The sequence below is a fragment of the Pelmatolapia mariae genome, linkage group LG13 (assembly GCF_036321145.2).
Source record: "Pelmatolapia mariae isolate MD_Pm_ZW linkage group LG13, Pm_UMD_F_2, whole genome shotgun sequence".
Lineage (NCBI taxonomy): Eukaryota > Metazoa > Chordata > Actinopteri > Cichliformes > Cichlidae > Pelmatolapia > Pelmatolapia mariae.
In genome coordinates, this window is record NC_086238.1 from 23,038,084 (window position 1) to 23,056,841 (window position 18,758).

General features: G+C 40.1%; 1 protein-coding gene across 1 annotated transcript in view; it reads left to right on the forward strand.

Moving 5' to 3' along the window:
* The first annotated feature begins 639 nt into the window (after positions 1–639).
* The window catches only part of fancl (FA complementation group L), a 33,013-nt gene continuing 14,894 nt past the window's right edge, over positions 640–18,758 (forward strand). Inside the window, exons 1-7 of the mRNA XM_063491053.1 lie at positions 640–942; positions 1,457–1,515; positions 3,988–4,048; positions 4,484–4,540; positions 4,818–4,915; positions 13,659–13,755; positions 16,177–16,245. Of these exons, the coding sequence (XP_063347123.1) occupies positions 856–942; positions 1,457–1,515; positions 3,988–4,048; positions 4,484–4,540; positions 4,818–4,915; positions 13,659–13,755; positions 16,177–16,245 (528 nt within the window). The 5' untranslated portion in view covers positions 640–855. The remainder of the gene's footprint in view (positions 943–1,456; positions 1,516–3,987; positions 4,049–4,483; positions 4,541–4,817; positions 4,916–13,658; positions 13,756–16,176; positions 16,246–18,758) is intronic.

The following is an 18,758-nucleotide window of genomic DNA, read 5'->3' on the forward strand; positions in this document are numbered from 1 at the left end:
CATTCACTCTTGAGCTGCTGTAACATGAATCACCTCAGCATGCAGTTCACTTCTGTGGATCTACTAAATTTTATTCAGGTGTGTTGCAGAAGGGAGACATGTAAAGTTTCAGGACATCAGCCCTCGAGGACTGGAGTTTGACACCTGTATTCTAGGCCAACCAATCACATGTAGTGGCGGTTGACAAAGTAGTGATAGATATGGCAATCCCAGTGGAAAGCAACTACTGGAAGAAGGAGCACACCCCAAAAGTGGAAGAATGGCTTTACCAAATTCCAGGCACAATTTCGGAGGGCTCTGTCCACAAGAGTGTAGTCCTAGAAACAGGACCCTCAAATTCAAGGCTGTCTGGTAGAAGACCTGAGCTTGAGAAACACACCATCCCTGAGGGGATGAGAGCAAGATTATATATAAATAAAAATTATGTTTCTGTCAATTAGACGCAATTACATAATGGGCAATAATGTCGGTAATTTTCAGTAATTTCAAAAGTTAAACCTTCTGTACAGACCGGCAGTTAATCAGTAAAATCATCAACACACTAACGTTTAAACGTCACACCAACGACTGTCAATAAACTTCAGAATTACGATACTTTTTGTAAGTCTTTGAAAGCAACTGGATGACGTCGACTGTTTGGGATTTAATGGCGGGATACAGGGGTTGCGATTGATTCTCCTGTCAACGCACCTCTTGCTAATTTTACGTTTAACAGCTTTAGCTTGAATATCTCAGGTTTGGTTCAAGTCAGCGACTAATCAGAAAGTGCCAGTCTCTACGGTCCAATTCAAGCTAGGAAGTAGCCACCCCGCTTCGAGAGCGGAAACTTAGGCGTAAAAGGTCATAGAAAGTTTTATGGAGAAATCACTGGTAAACGATAACCCGTTGCTTTTACCTTTCAACAAGCAGCAGACAGTCTACGATGGATTTATCACTGTTCAGGTAAAATGATGCGTTTGTGTGTTGTTTTTTGTTGGACGTATGTCAGTGTCATATTGAAAAAACGATTAATTCAAAGATTTTTTGCTTTGGATGCAAATACTTGTCTGGAAACCATATATTTAGACATCTAACTGATTTATATAAACTTCTGGTAAATTCGTCCTGTTATTTTAAGCAGCTTACATTAGTATCGGTAGCAGAACCGTAATTGTATTAGCGCATGAAACGACTTCATAAGCTGGTATATAATCTTGAAAGCAGTTACTTACTACGAGTGTCATGCCGTATTAAAGCGATGAAAAAAAGTTGAAAACGTGGTCTAAAGTAAATTTCTATTATTTATGTGTCTTTTGAAACACCCAAAGAAACGTAATATTATCCAATTCTTTAACGTAGATTGGTCGGTCACGTGTTCTTCATTAGCGCGTTAGTTGTAGAAGGTATTAACCTCTGTAGCACACTGATCGCAGAGCTAGTAATCTGATAATGCTTTGTCTTGTCTTCCCCCCCCCAGGAAAGAGACTTCAGGATGAGAATAGTACTCCCACCAGATCGACAGCTCAAGGAGGCCAAGTACAAGCATCCCCTTGCATTCTCTGTACAAATGTTTTAAATGTGATACGGGATAAGGTCTAATAAGGGAGTTGTAATAAAGTGCTGCTATAATGTAGTAGTTAACAGGTTTGCTTAGTAAACTAAAAGCTGATTCCAGCCAAAGACTCAAAGAACCTTTGGGGTTGCATCAGGAAGGGCATGCTGGGTAAAACTGTGCCAAACAGAAATACCTTAAAAATATATAATTTTCATGAAAATGACTTATAAAAGATTTAAAATCATTAGCTTTTCTTATGAGACATAAAGGGTCAAATTCCAGTGTGCTTTTACATCAGTACTTCCAAAGAATAAAAAGAAAATAAGATTTATATGAAATAGCTTAACTTTCCCACATGTAGTTATGACCAACATCATCAAGCAAAGGCTCTTTTCAGGCAGAATCAACTTCATTACAAGAAAGTAACAGTATTTTAGTGTATCTTAATTTGTGAGAGCTAACTTAACAGTATTGTTTAGTAACAACATTAAACTGCGTTGTTTGGTTCCTAAGACATATCCTCAGCTTTCTGCTGCTTCCCCTTACACCAAAACTGAATTTCTGTTGCTGCTATTTCTCCTGATTCGCGTCTGTCCCTGCTCAATTTTACGCCCCACAGGTTATTAATTATAAGACTGTGGTCTGTCTTGTGTATTCCATTCAGTTTTATTGATATAGCACCAATTCACAACAGCCACCTCTGGGCACTTTATATTATAGACCTTATAATAATAAAAAGAAAACGCCAACAATCAGATGGTGACAGCGGGGAGAAAGAACTCCCTTTTAAAAGTAAGAAGCCTCCAACAGTACCAGGCTGACGGAGGGGGAGCTGATATAGAGAGTATCTTGAACCAAAACATTCTACAGGGTGAGGCATTTATATGGATACACCGTAATAACATGGGAATGGTTGGTGATATTCGACTAATGCCACTCTCCAGTGACATGCGGCGAGTGCTATGCTGTGGGCTCTTGCTGAATGAAGCTAGGACAGCCACTGATGTTTCTTCATTAGTGACAGTTTTCCTGCGTCCACATTTTGGCAAATCCAACACTGAACCAGTTTCACGAAACTTAGCAAGCAGTTTGCTAACTGTAGCATGGGAGATGGGTGGTCTCGTAGGGTGTCTTGCATTAAAATCTGCTGCAATGACCCAGTTACTGCGTTCACCAGATATCAACACAATTTCGATCCGCTCCTCACGTGTTAACCTCTTCGACATGTCAATTGCTGTGAACAAAGAGAAACTTGTAAATAACTCATGAAAGAATAAAGTTACGTTGAAACCAAGCACACCATTGTTTTTCTTGTGACATTACCAATAAGTTTGATGTGTCACATGGCCCTCTTCCTATTGAAAAAACAAAAGTTGTATCCAAGATGGCCGACTTCTAAATGGCCACCATGGTCACCACCCATCTTGAGGAGTTTGCCCCCTCACATATACTAATGTGCCACAAACAGGACTTTAATATCACCAACCATTCCCATTTTATTACGGTGTATCCATATAAATGGCCCACCCTGTACTTTTAGCCACAAGTAAGTCTGCAGTGTGAGAGTGAAGTTATCTGTTGATATAATATGATATTATATGGTCTTTAAGATATAACGGAGCCTGATTTTTCTGGACTTTATATGCAAGGAGGAGGATTTTAAATTCAGTGCTCGATTTAACAGGGAACCAATGAAGGTTTAGGGGAAATCGGATCTCTGCCTCATGTACATTTGCTGTATGTATTCGTATGATTGCATCTCACCCTATCCTGAGGATCTTAAGGATTCACTAGATTTCTAAATGTTGTCTATGGTCTTCCTCTTTTCCTCATGCATTTCAACTCCACATTTGGCATCCTTTGTCCAATCTACATACAGTTACTAGCTTTGTTAAATAAAATGTAACAACAAATACATGCAGAGTTATAAATTTACTGAATTGGTATTTAAGTAAAATAATTCATGACAACAAGATGGAAATTCTTGTTTTGGACACCCTCTCTACTTTTAAGATTAGGCTTAAAACTTTCCTTTTTGATAAAGCATATAGTTAGGGATGGATCGGGTGACCCTGAATCCTTCCTTAGTTACTCTGCAATAGGTGTAGGCTGCTGGGGGCCTCCGATCAGTGTTTCTTCTTCACTTACCTGTTTTTCACTTTCTATGTGTTTATACACCCCTATGCAATCACTCGTTAGTTGTTATGTTTTCTGGTTTATAAAAAACATAAGGCACCACTAAAAAAGCATTTTGACCTTTAATCAAGGTTAAATTATGGCCTGCACTAACAGGAAAATGTATGGATTACTCTTAGGGTAAGGTAACTTGGCCAATCAAGTACGTGTGTACGCATCATCGAAAGCACATTTTGAGCCAGAAAAGATGCTCTTGAAACTTGTGCCTGGCCACAGAAGATGTCCTCAGTAATCCATTCACAACTTTGTCCTTACAGGCTGCACTGCTGCTGGCAGTTGAAGCACCTGTTGCGTGGATATGAGCGCATAGTGAAGCAGGTAAATGTGCTGCATGTTGGTATTTAGTGATATGTTGTCTCTGTCTATGAGAGCACGCTGTTTTGTCCTGTGTGCTTTGTATTTGGCTCCTTTGTGTTGCTCCTGCTCCCTCTGTCACCCATCAGGCTCGCCTCACTCACAGGCAGAGAAAAAATATTTTTCACTGTTTAATTAACATCGCCTGGAAAATGTCCCTATTTGTTATGTGGCCCCTCAGGGTTATTTGGATGAGATTGATATTTCACCCCGGGCTGCAAAGTTCATTATTTTCACAGCCTTTAAGCTATCATTAATTATTAAAGCTGGTGGCAGCCCCCATTAATCACAAACACTGTGTTTGATTTGAATGGCTGGCTAGAGGAAAAAAATAGACACTGTCACTTCATTATCCCTCCATTCAAGGATGTCTTTTCTCTCGTGTTTGACTCCTCACAGAGGCTGCAGCAGTCGGCTGATCTTGTCGGTTTCATTCTGGAGCTGAAGACTGTCTTGGTAAGGAGGAGAATGACATGGCGGCTCGCACGGTCACTTTGACATTGTAGCTTCATGAATAGCAACTAAATGGGAACCTCCAGGCATTATCAATAGCCTTGCTTGAGAGGCATATGCACGTGCATGTGTATTTTGTGCCATAAAAATAAAGAAAACAGTCATCATGGCCCTGATTCAGCTTGCTCTGTAGAAAGATTGCTCCTGAGAGTAAGTTGTGATATGATGTGCATAGTAATCTGGGCTTAAAATAAGAAGAGCTCTGTGTGTGTTGTTGCAGGAAGTGGTGCTGAAGAGCCGCCCCGAGAACCACTCCATCCCGCCTCCGCAGTATTACTCTCAGCTCATCTCTGAGATGGAGACCCTCGGGTGGGACAAGTAAGAGTACCAACACATGCTCCGGAACCAGGGCTTTATTGGCGCGTCAGTCATTAAGCTGTGAAATGTTTGTCAGCATGTTTGCCAGCTCTGAACGGCACTTTTACTGGTGGTTTTGTCTGAGTCGCAGCTTAGGTTTGTGTCTGCTGATTATAGGACACCACAACAACACACAACAGCATTCATCTCAAGGCACTTTATAATGTAAGGTAAAGACCCTTCATTATTGGAGAGAAAACCCCAAGAGTCAGACAATCCCCTGTGAGCAGCACTTGGAGACGGAAGTATTTCCTTTCAATAGGCAGAAATCTCTGACAGAAGCAGGCTCTGAAATTATCTGCTTAGGCAACAACACTGATCGTGTTATTACAATGCAGTCCTCTGGAAATATCCTACAGGCCTGCTTATGGTGCATGCTACTGTTTGTAGGGGGAAAATACTTTATTTGCCAAGAATGTTGTGACAAACGGATAACAGAGTAGGGCTGTTCGATATAACGATATATATCGGATGACGATATATATCGGATGACGATATAAAAATGTCTATCGTTTCATTTTACGCTATCGTTTGTTTCGTGGTGTCGCAAAATAAACTGTTTACGGCAATATTTTTTCATCGTTTTGACGGTCACTGTAGTGGCTATATTAATTTCTTAAAGTTCTCTCTTTCTCTTATATTTAATATAACCACACTACAGACAGACAAGCACTTGTTTTTATGCGTTGTCGTTAGCAACAACTACGGTAAAACCACGGCGTGTCCGTTTGTTTATTTTTCCACATAAACCTTTCACAATAAAGCTCAAGATCCTGTTGAGACTTTTCAAAATAAACTGAATCACGTGAAAGATGCAGAGTATTTACGGATGAGAAGCAAAAAAGAGCCGTCAGGTGCTAAAAAATAAACCTTAGACTCAAACGTTAGAACAGACTTTTCGCCGCAGCACGCCTGTAATAAATACAAAGAAAACGGCGGCCGTTGAAACTTATGTCTAAAAATGTATAGTTTCATACATCAGTTAAAACACTCGATTCCAGGTACATGACGCCCAGCTGGAAACACTTCACGCAAGTCAAGCTGCCCGAGATTCACAGAATTTACAGAAAATGTTGCATTTTTGTGATTTATATCGTTATCGGACGATAGATGTCTTAATATCGGGATATGAGATTTTGGTCATATCGCACAGCCCTATAACAGAGTTACCTTTTTTCAGTGGAATGAAAGATTATCTATACTTACCTGGCCCTATGTGGAAAAAAATAATGCCTTCCTAAACCTAATAACTGTTTGCTGTTCTTGGTAACAAAAGTGGCACAATCAGACATTTTTGCTCTTTTCTGAGTTAGTCTGAGATGGACCTGCTCTTTGTTTTGTTGTTTTGTTTGTTTTGTCCTCCTGGATCAGTGCTTTTGAATTTCAGAGCTCAAACTGATGGCTGGACATTCTCCTTCAAGATTTTCTGGTACTGACTAGAATTCATGGTTCCCTCAGTTATGTCAACTCATCCAAGTCCTGAAGCAGCAAAATAGCGCCAGACCATCATACTTCCACCGCCATGTTTGACTGTTGATATGATGTTCTGTTTTTTACACTAGATATAACATAGCCTTCCAGAAAGTTCAGATTTTGTCTGGTCAGTCCACACAACATTTCCCCCAAAGTCTTGGGGATCATCAAAATATTGTTTGGCAAATGAGAAACTTTGTGTTCCTTTTAGTCAGCAGTGGTTTTTGCCTTGGTACTCTCCCAAGGATGCCATTTTTGACCTTTCTCTTTCTTATTGTTAAATTATGAACACTGAACTTAACAGTTCTTTAGATGTTGTTCTGCGTTCTTTTGTGTTCTTTTGTCTCCTGGATGAGTCGTCAATGCTCTCTTGGGCTAATTTTGGTAGACTGGCCACTGCTGTGAAGGTTCACCGGTGTTCCATGGTTTGCTGGAGGCCCAAATCCTTTAACCTCCTAAGACCCGAACTCTTCCACGGCATGCATTTTTAATTTCTCTTTGATATTTGGGCTGATTGGGGCCTGATAAATGTAAAAACAAAGAATTAGCTTTTTTTTTTTTTTTACCTAATTTTAGTTTCTAAGAAAAATGAGAGCCACATATGAGGATATTCATTTAAAATTTTGATAGAACAGTAGCATTATAATGTCCTCGTAAGTGGATATCAGGCCCTTGTAGAGCAAAATTGAGTATTTTGGTCTAAATAACCCAAAATGTGATGTCCACATATGTGGACGCCAGGTCCTAGGAGGTTAAATTGGCTTTGTAACCCTTTCCAGACCAACGGATGTCAATGACTTTGCTTCCCCGTTTCTTTAGATCCTGGCATGTGTTGCTTTGTGAGATGTTTTAGCCTGCTTCACTTTATCAGACAGCTTCTATTTAAGCGATTTCTTGATTCAACAGGTCTGGCAGTAATCAGGCCTGGGTGTGGCAAGTGAAAGTGAACTCAGCTTTCCAAAAAGTGTGGTTAATCACTGTTAATTCATCATTTAACAATGGTGGGGAAATTACTTTTTCCACACAGGGCCAGTTAGGTTTGGATAGCTGTTTTTCTTTTCCTGTAATAATCACGTAAAACTGCATTTTGTATTTTTCTTACTTTATCTTTGACTAATATAATTTGTTTGATCTGAAAGATTTAAGTGAAAGAAATGTGCAAAAAAACTAAGGAACTAGGAAGAGGCAAAATACTTTTTCATTGCACTGCAACTGTTTTCTTACCAAGACATCACGCCTTTACATGTCACTGTTACCTCTCATCTGTGTATATTCTAATACAGTTAGCATGCGTTTCTTCTTACTTGCTGAAACTTGTTTTCACAAGCAGTCTTAGTCGTAGAAGCACTGCAATCACACCGCCTCATTTAATGGAACCATTCCTGGACCCACATCTAAAAGTGGTTCAGGGCACTGTATGCTTAAGTGTGCCCTGTGAGTTTATGCAGTGGTCCCGCTAGTCTGAGGAGAAGTGGATTTTGTAGGTCAGGCTTGCTCAGGCACAGTCATGTTCGTACGCTGGGAGTAAACCCTCTGTCACTTTTAGCATTTGCAATCAGGATGACCTCCATGAGATTGATCAGATAATGTTATGGAAGTCTGTAGGTGCATGTGGTGATCCTAAAGCTGTGGGTGTGATCATCAAGTTAAAATAGTGCAGATTCAATCCCCACTCAATATAAAAGGCTGTTGAAATTAGCTTTGGCAATATCAAGCCATAATCAAACAAGTTATTTTCTCTTAATGAACAATGTAGTAACATGGTTCCATTCCCCACTTACATGGTCCCAGGATACTGTGGTAGTAATTTGCCTGTGGAATTGCTTGCTGATGGAGCTCCACGTATCAACTCAGTGGCTCTCCTGTTCCTCCGTCAAAGCTTTGATATATGTATTTTTACTTTTCTGCATTTTCCCCAGGGGCAGGATTAACTTATTGTGGTGCATATATGAGCAGAAACCCCCACTGCTTTAAAAGGCTATATAGAGCACCCCCCCCCCCCCCTTTCTTCAGCAGCGTAAACTGATTGGAGAGCCTACAACAACACAGTTCTACATTAACAAATGGCTCTTAATGACTTCCTTATTTTTAGTTATTGAGTTATACTTAAATCCAGGTCACATTTAATAACACTCAGCCCACGTGCGCTGACGGGTCTGGCTAATACCGTTTTCTCCGCTCATCAGGAGAGAATGAGGAGGAGGAGGAGGAGGTGGCGGCGGTTAGGAGAAAGATATCTATTCTCCCCCAGCTCGGATTAAGCCTTGACTACTACACTCATTTTCCACTTTCCTATTAATGACCGGAGCTACAATTATGATATTAGCAAAATGCAAATGGCTCTAATTGAAGACTCTCAGGTTTTAATAGGAGTGGGGGGGGGGGGGGGGGTGGGGGGGTGAAGGTATGCTTTATGCTGAAATGGGACCAACATCATTTTCAGTGTCGTGTTACGGTTAGGAGGCATTATGCACAGTGGGCCTCAATCTCCAAAGCACTCGAGATTCGCTTAGCGTCTTAATTGGTACGGGCCGTGCTAATAGCCACCAGGGGTTTTCAGCTGTAATTCTGTCTGCTGATTGGGCCAGGTAAGTGAGCAGCTCTGTCTCTCTCCATGTGTCTCCATTTGTGCATTTTGAGAGTGTGGTCATCTTAATTGGCTGGAGATGGCAAACCATGTGTTAATTAATGGAAAATGAGGTCAAGTAGGTCAGCTGCCATCACTCGGAGGCCTCGAAATGTGGCCCTAGAAGCTGCAGGGCTCATTATGGGCACAGCTGGCACTCGATGTTCACAGCCTCTTGGTGGACGTGCAGAGCGCCGTCTCTTCTTATCTCAGCATTATCATGCGGTCACACTGCGTTGCTGCTCTTCTGAGGCCAGATACATCGGCAAGCTTCTGATGGGTCGGAGCTGAGGGGGGGGCGCACGGTTTCATCACTGTTTTTGTTACATTATCAGGCCAGCTAATAAAGTCCATGTAAAATCCTGTTCTGTAAAATTACACAATGTTGTTATCTGGGGTTGCTGTAAGTAATGAGAATGTCCTGAATAGCACAGTTAAAGTGTAAAGCGGGTAGTGGCTTCTACCTTATTAAAGTTGGTGTATTTATTATTAGTATTATTATTAGTAGTAGTATTTATTTATTTTTGTACGGCTTACATCGTTCTCTATCCGTTCTTGTGCATGCCATCGTTTTGCATGTGTGTTTCTGATGCAGCGCACACAAGCATTACATATGTGTTGATCTCACCATTCATGAATCACTTTGTCAACACGCACTCCCATATTAAAAAAAAATCAGACACATGCGCACACACTGATGTGCGTGGTGTGCGCTGTCTGGAAGTGTGGAGTTGCAAATGGGATGCTCTCATCAGTCTTCCCAGCAGGACATCGACTGTCACGCTGTTTCCATCATGGCCAAGTAGGGGCGGCAGCTAGTCCCTGCTATACGGGGTGTGAAACCCCAGAGGAGAGGAGCTGGAAATGTGTTTTAGCAATGCACCAATGATTTTTTTTTCTCCCTCCTGATATTCTTTGTCAAGAAATCAAAATTACAAGTTCTTTTTCTTATACTGTATACTGGTCAGATTTGTTCTGTCTAGATTATCTCTGTACATTCTGCCAGATTTATAGAGCAGAAGTCAACTTTAGCAATATTCTTTGATGTTTTTTGAATTTCTGTTTTACATCTTAAATATCCAATGGCAAATTTGCTGCTGTGCCAGCCTTACTTCTTTCTCATAACTCTTTGCATGCACCACATCAGAGAACACATACTTCAGTGGTTTCTCATGAATACTATGTACTTGCATTGCACACTACTAGACGTTGTGAAGAAGTAGATTTTGAAGTAGAGTGGTTTGCCAACATTCTTGAATAAGCATTAAATTAAAAAACAAACACAAACAGATATTTAGTAGTTAAGTATTTCTTGCTTTAAATTTTTTTCTCTGTTTTTAAAAATTGTATAGTGTGATATTCCAAAGTTCTTCTTTGGATGTTAGCTGCGTTCAACACTATTTCACAAATGTTGAGGTTCTACCTTTGGGGAGGCCAGACTGATGTTTTTCTATCCAGGTGTGCTTTTGCTGTGTGCTTTGGATTGTGGTCTGCTGCCAAACATGTACTCTGTAGATTGTATTGTATTGTGGATCAAAATCTGACAGTACTTTTCTGGGTTATTCCATCGGATAATTCCATCAGTTTTGACAACATTCCCAGACCACTGGCTGAAATGTAGTTCCACACCATGACACAGCCTCCACCCTGTTTTAGAGGCTGCAGAGACTCACAGTTGTACCTCTTCTGACCTCCTCCCCACAACCTGATAGTGATTTGAACCAGAAATGTCAAATTTGGATTCATAACTCCATACGACCTGTCACCACTCGTTTTCAGTTTAGTTCTTTTGTAATTCGGTACACAGTTAGCCTTTTTTTCTTTGTCCCTTCTTTAAGAACTGCTACTTGACCGAGTGAAGGTTCAGTAAATAGTAGATGGATAAACAGAAGGGCCAGATGTGTCTGTCTGGTCCTGTATCAGATCTCTGCTGGTTTCTTAAGGATATGACTTTCAGATGCTGTTCATCTATTGTTTTAGACAGCTGCGTAATTAATTTTTATTTTATTTTATCCCTGGATGTGCCATTTTTCTTGTACTTGAATGATTCCTAGTTCAGTGGTCAGGTACTTGGCTAAAAATGGGTGAAAAAGCAGCCAAAGACTGGAGGACTCAAGGTGACTTTAAAAAAACATGGCTGGCATTTTGTGAGATATTAAAAAAAAAGAAGGCTGACCAAGACTTTTGCACAGTACTGTAGATGTAGATAGTTGTACAGGTAAAACAGTAAAATGTAAAAGATTCATTTTAATTCAAGGTGCCTATAATGGTTGTTAAGTTGAGTTCCATCAAGCCTACGAGACGCTGTAGAAATACAAAGGGATCTATCGTGGGTTACTCTGATATCAAAAGTATAATCGTTTTAAAAACATTGAGAGGTTTTCCTTTTTCACAGACGGTCATTCTTTTGTTCATGCCTTCTGTAACTCACTGGCACTTGATTTTAATGATTCCACTTGTTATCCATTGATTTGTTCTTTCGGACACCAGTCACTTTCATCACCTGAATAGGTTTGGTAACTTGTCATTATTGTGTCTTTATTGCTGTGAGCAGCAATCGGTATTTTATGACTGTCCTTTTGGTAAAAGTGCAGGATATGAAATAGTCAGAGTAGTGCCTTTTCAAGAAATTCAATACTTTGGCTAGATTGTTTCAGCAGGTAGCACCGATTTTTGGTTCACACAAAACTAAAATTGTGGCTTTGTCAGACTAGCTCGATGGTGACATTGTGTGCCTGTATGCATAGATGTTAGTGAGCACATTGCATTAAAGCACGGACGCCCTACTCCGGCGTTTGATTGAAAGTGAGTGAGCAAGCAGACGCTTTTATGAGTCGGGCCCATCGGACACCGTCTCCCATCATTCCATCACTTCCCTAAGTGTGTGTGTGTGCGCGCGTGTCATTCCCTGAGCACAATGCTCACATCAGTCCTCTCTAACACACTCCATAAATCCTCAGCTGATATACAGCCATGTCAGCCTCGACATAGAGCGCCCGTCGTAATGTACTGTAAATCTGGAGGAGGACTGTTCAAATCCTTTGTCTCGGATCAGTCTTTTATCTTTGGGTCTCAGTAGACTGGAGTTGGTCTGGCGAGGGGGAGGAACTGACTCCTTCACAGTGTGCTGGAGCAGCAGAAGGAGCAGTAAATCTGACAGCAGTGTTGGCGAGTGCTCCAGCCACATCAGTGTTGTGTCCTTAACCTCAATAGGTTATAATTAGCTCAGGAAGGAGAAGGTCTGATTTACAAGTTGATTCAGGCTGAAAAACATCTCAGCCTAAGGTCATCCAGAGACGCATCGTTTTCTGAGAGCTTCCTCCCACTGCTGTAACTGCTAAAGCCACGCTAATGTTAGCGTCATGTTATTCCTCTGGACAAACTGGTGTTGGCTGAGGTTTGTTTCTGTCAGCTAATGAACTCAAAGAATTGTTATTAACATTATTCATATAATAACTAAAACATTAATTAATAAATGTTGTCTCTGTCTTAATTACCTGCATATTTTTATTAAATACTAAAGTATATATGAAGATTATTAACTTTATTTATGGGATAATTACTATTAATTATTTGTTCAATAAAAATAATGTGTTCGTGCATAAGACTGAGAATGTGCAACGTAATTGTTATGTAATGTATTTTTTGTCTTGTATGTTTCTTTTTAGCTTACTAACCTAACCTAATGCTAATATAAAACTACCTTCTTTGCTAACGCTGGTTGATAGGTGGGTCTGGGACTAGCAGGACTCAGCTAAATTTCATTCTTTTTTTTTACTTTATTTTTGGGAACTTTTACAAAAAGAAAATAAAATGACAAAAAATAATGGAAATGGGCAAGGCCATCAGTTGCATTTTAAGATTCATCCCATGTCAAAGATACCAACAGAAACCATGAATGGATGGATCATAATACCTGTGCAAAAGGGGTCACAGTTCATTTTTGCCCACCATCTATTTTGTCTTCCTTGTTTTGTTTTTTTTAATACCCAGAAGTTCCTCATAAATCATATCCATAGATGGAATTCTCCAAGAAGCAGGGAGACCCAATATTCTTATCCAGCAGATGCAGTTACCAGGTTCTGTGCTGAAACAAACTGTGTTTCGTTTTTGTTTTTACTGGCAAAAACCCACCAGACAGACAGGTTTTGCCAAGCTAGTGGCACTTAAAAATAAAATTTTCATTCTGTATTTAGTGGTTAATACAAATATATGTGAACATCATTATGGTAAGATGACTAGTCAACTGTTTATTAACAGGGTGAATCGGCAAAATAACTTACAGGATGGCACACTAAGGTATGGGCCAGGACTTTATGTGTCATGTCAGGTTACTGTGGCCACAGTTTGCTGCAGAGGAACACAGATTAGCAGAAAATGATCCATAGTTGTAGGCCATGACTCCAGAGTTGCAGTCTGATGTAATGTCACTGTGTTGGTACCCAGAGTGATAAATCTCAAGGTAGAGTTTATGTCTCAATATTGCTCTCTGCAGCTGTGATTAATGACGGATGATGGCTGCTGTCAGGTTACAGTGTTGCGTGTGCCCTTCTCTATGAATAGAGGTTGATTTATGGCGTGTGCTTTGTGCGTGTCCATCTTCAGGCTGCTCTTCATCGACACAGAGTTCCGAATGTTGAGACTGAAAGCGGAGGACTCAGCTGGAAGGCAGCACATCCTCACTGTTAAACTCAAGTCTAAGGTAAGGCGCACTCTCATTGTGCACACTGAGAAACACACAGTTTACCGTAAGGACTGGATCATTTTCCACACTAAAAAAATTATTCATCATCAAATGGAATACTCTACAACTTGATGTTGACCTACAGCCAATCCAAATCCAAACAGGCCAACTTCACCAAATGCATGTGGGGTTGTTCACTTTGCTGATGGCAAATCAGTGATTTACATCTGTGCCCCTAAATCTGGGTCAAACTGGAGAGGGTGTGGAGAGACACGATAACCCGCTGTGACTGAGACGTAGCACAGATAAAATATCTCCACATAACCCCAGCGTGATGGAAAACCTTCTATGCATAGAGAAAATCAGTACACCCACACTCATCTGCATAGCTGCTGTCTCTGCTCTGCTATTGAAAGAGATATACAAAACCTCTGCCCAGTGTAGGTTAACCTAAACGCAGGCTGTGGAAGGCTGTGGCTGTGGAATTTCCATATAAAACGACACTTGATGACATTTTGTCACAGGTACATGTGATGATTCTGGTTGATTGTAAGCTTTACAGTAGTAAGGCTGCATTCTTGATTTCTGATCATGGAAATGTTCTTTTCGTTTCGCTTGTAGCTTCCTGTGATTGACTCTGAGTTTGCTGTGACTGCTCAAGCAGAAAAGCCTCACTATCTGAAAGCATGATTTGTGATATCTTAGTCCCAGACTAATGAACTACTTGCAGAAATGAGACGTGCAGTTCTCCTCTGCTCGTCCAGTAAGATTGATCTTTCTGGTAAAGTTGGTGAGATCTGGTTTTAAAACACTAAACTTTTAAAAAACAAGTTGAACTTTGAAAAATAATGAGACAATTTATTTTTCAAATCAGGATAAAGGATACATTTAAATGTCATCATGCATCGCTAAAGTGGAAATTTAAACAAGCGCTGCATAGGTTGCATCTGTAAATTAATTAAAGTCAGCACAGTGCTGCTCACTAGTGTTTGTGCACAGTAGGGTTGGGCGATATGTAAAAATTTTCCAACCGGAAACCGTCAGTCCAACAATCACAGATGGGCGATATATTCGTGGATGCGCAGACTTTTTGATGGGCAGAGCAATGTAATCATGCACGGACTGATTTGCGTCTTTACAACACAGAAGTCCAAACACGGACGAACTAATTTCCCCCCCACAAAAAAAAAAACGCTGTCAGCGTTAACGCGGCTTAAACGTGGTCATCACAATTAACGCGATTAAAATTTTTAACGCGCTCAAACCATCTGGAGCGCAGAATGAACAAACTTTGGACAAACTGCTCGAAAAACGTTGACAGAGACGTTTCAAGGATTTTGACTCAGTCTGCGCTCCAGGTGGGTTAATTGTAAATCGCGTTAACAATTAATCCATGTCAGTATGTCATCGGTTCAGTGATGACGGCACGTTAACGCTGACAGCACTAAAAAATATAAAGTCGCCAATTTGGGATTTCTTTGGCTTTAAGCCAGATGAAAGAGGTAAACCTAAGGATGCAACCAAAGCGGTATGCCACTTGTGCAGACGCAGATTTTGTTATGCTTTACATTAGAATTTATAATTCAGACACTGGCAACACAAAAAAATATTTCATCCTTTAAAAATAGGTTACATAATGCATACTTGAAGAAGTGAGCTCTGCAGCTTATCTTCCACACATAGAATAAGGCTTTTTTTTTTTTAAAATTGTTTAATTTTGAGATTTTGACAGCAGAATTACTTAAAACTTTTCAAGTGAATGTTTTACTTTTTGTAAGTCAGAGTGGGGAAGCATATTCTGGGCATGGTGGGTGGATATCATGGTGAGCTGGTGCTTAGCTAAGCCCAGATGACATCCACCAGGGACAAAGGAGGGTGGTGGGACCCCACTCTGTGCCCACCTGCCTACCTGGCCCTCCTCACCTTTTTGGCGCTGTAAAAAAATAGCTCCAAGTCCTCCCTGTGTTCCAGCTGCCTCCGCCAAATCCAGCGCCAGGTCATCCCTCACCAGGCACAGCCAGGGAGGAGGCAGCACTGGCACGGACGCGTGGAGGCTTGGAAGGCAGGGGAGTGAGAGAGGATGAGGATAGAGTAGTATGATGCTGAAGGTGAACAGGGAAAAAAAAAGAGCTGCTCATATATATTGACCAAAATGTATTTTTCAGCTCTTTAGAAAGTTGAGCCAATAAAGTCTTAATAACAAGACTGTTTTAAATAAATACAGGGTGGCTGTTAATGTTAATTATAAGACGCTGTTGACCTATTATAGCAGACTTTTCTAGCATGTTGAGAAATCCCAGTTTAAGCCTAATTGCTAAACTATGATGCCCAACTTCCTGATGCACATTTTTAAATCAGAATTCGGAGATCACTTTGCTTTTTTATTTAAATGAAGTCTTAATATATGCCACAGTATTACCCCATCTTCTTAACACACAGCATCCTGCAGAGACTCCTGAATGCTCAGCTGACCTGCCAGTGCCACTAGCTATAAACTGGACAGCACAGGTAAGTAAATATACACAGCTGCACACACTGTCTGTCTAAAGAGGTTTTACTTCTGTTCAGTGAATGTCAAATGCTACTAGGTTGCTATATGTCACACTTTCGACCAATGTTTCAGAAACATATCATCTAAAAGATTTAACTCACAACAAATATCTGACACATCAAAAAAAACAAAAAACCTCCCAATATTTTAAATGTATGAAGTCAGTGAAAGCTGACTTTAAAAGCAATACCACAAGAATTCATACTGACATCAGATTAAACCTTAAAATGCTAGTTTGAGGGTCAAATATTAAAGTTTGTTTTAAAATAAAAACCCATCTTAAATGAATTCTCAATACATTTCACACTCTAACATTTCTCGTGATTTCAGGCAAGATGAACTGGGATTAAATCTCTGCTAAGGATACACCATAATGCATTAAAATGTTTGGTTAAACTTCAGGATGTAATGTTTTTTTGTTTTTTTTTTTAAATTTCATGCTTTTTATTAAATTTTAGTATAATTTATCCACCCATTCTTACTTTGTGGCAAAAGATCTTGAAGTTTGCAGTTCATTATGACAGATTCTAAAATTACTGAAGATTTACATTCACAGTAAAAGATGGTGAAATCCCAGACTACTGCGCACCCACTACTGGATTAGAATAAACAGTACACATCCCCAATTTTTCTTTTCATGTAAAAAATAATTCTAATAAAACCCAGAAACTGTGTAACGTCTGTAAATGTGCACAGATGAATTAAGCCAGTCAAACTCAATATGCAAACACTAAGTAATATGCCCTATTTATTAAACCAATGTATAACTAACTGTTAAAAATGAATATAAAAAACAGCCAAGTGAACTTTCTTCGGATTTTGCTGCCCCCCTCATTGTTATGCTTTCTAAAACTCAAGTGCAGTGTTATTCGTGCATGAATCCATATAGCAGTCACATTTAGTTTTATGATAGTAAGGTTTCGCTGACAGTGGACTGAGCATGCACTTGTAGAAGTAGTGCTGGAACCGTGAACCAGGCATTAAAAGCCTGTAATAAACATCCAGTTACAGTATTTTAAAAACAGTTTTTCACAGGATGCAGTAGAGCTGGGCGATATATCGAGTTTTTTAAAAATATCGATATATTTTCATACGAGATATAAGATGTGACAATATCGTTTATATCGATATAGTATATGTTACGTTATAATTATACTTGTGGAGCCGCAAGTTTGCCTCTCTTTCGTCCATTTTTGTCTCTACGCTGCGTTACTCGGCCTCGCCTCTCCTTCACTGAACACAACTCCCCCTCCCCCATAGCTTCACCTGCAGGCAACAACAAGATGAACACGGCAAATCTCCGTTAACGAGTTACCTCGGATCGCCCCGTGCGTGGGGCTGGACGGGGCGAGCTAACCGCGCTAACGACATGCAGCCCACAGGGGCTGCATGACCTAAAATCCTTTCATTTTCTCAAAAATCGACAGTGCACCTTATGTATGAATTCTGGTTGTGCTTACTGACCGCGAACCGTTTTTATGTGGTACACGGCGCTCAGCAATCTGTCAAAAAATGTTTTAGTACGACTTTGGTAAGCTACGGAGCCGCACCGCTTGATGGATTGTCGGAGCATTACGGCTACCGTAGTGGAGCCTCGCGGAGTGATACGTACTGTGCTTCAACGTAACATTACCGTATTGTGTGTGTATAAGAACCATAAATGGCACCTGTTAAGAGACATGGTTACAAAGAGGATTTCAAACTCAAGGCTGTCAGTAACGCAGTAGAACTTGGGAATAGAGCAGCTGTGAAATCTGTCTCTTTGTTATTATGTTCAGCGTCTTTTAGTTTACATTTTGACTGCACAATTGTGAGCTTTTTGTTATGCACAAAAACAACATTGTGTTTCTTTTATTTATGGAGCATTATTATTTAATAAATGCTGATGATTTATTTTTGAGTAATTTCTTCATGTACATCTACGCTGTATGTTAATAAAAGTGCCTGTGTGACATCTGGGACACAGCTTTGACTAAGAACTCTCTTTTTGTTCTTACCTTATGGCTTAAAAAAAAATCGAGATAAATATCGTATATCGCCATCCAGCTAAAAAATATCGAGATATGAATTTTGGGTCATATCGCCCAGCTCTAGGATGCAGTCCTGAGGAAAAACTAAGCACACCTTTACTGCTTTCATAGAAATTAAGAGGGTGAGTAGCAGCCAGGTGTTTCTAATCAATGCTCAATTAATTGATCATCAGCAAGTATTGGCCACCTTTATAGAAACAGAACTTTTGATACATTCGTGATCTTCCCAGGATTTAACTGAAAGTCACATCACGCAGTGGTCAGAGAAATTGTAAAAACAAAACTCGAGATACAAGTCAGACTCTGAGGCCTCATTTAACATTTTAAAATTAATGACAGTACTGTTAGGAAAAGTCAGAACAAGATTGGCTTGTTGGGAGGGTTGCCAAGAGAACTCTTTTCTAATTCTTTGTAAAAAAAAATTCTTTGTAAAAACAAAA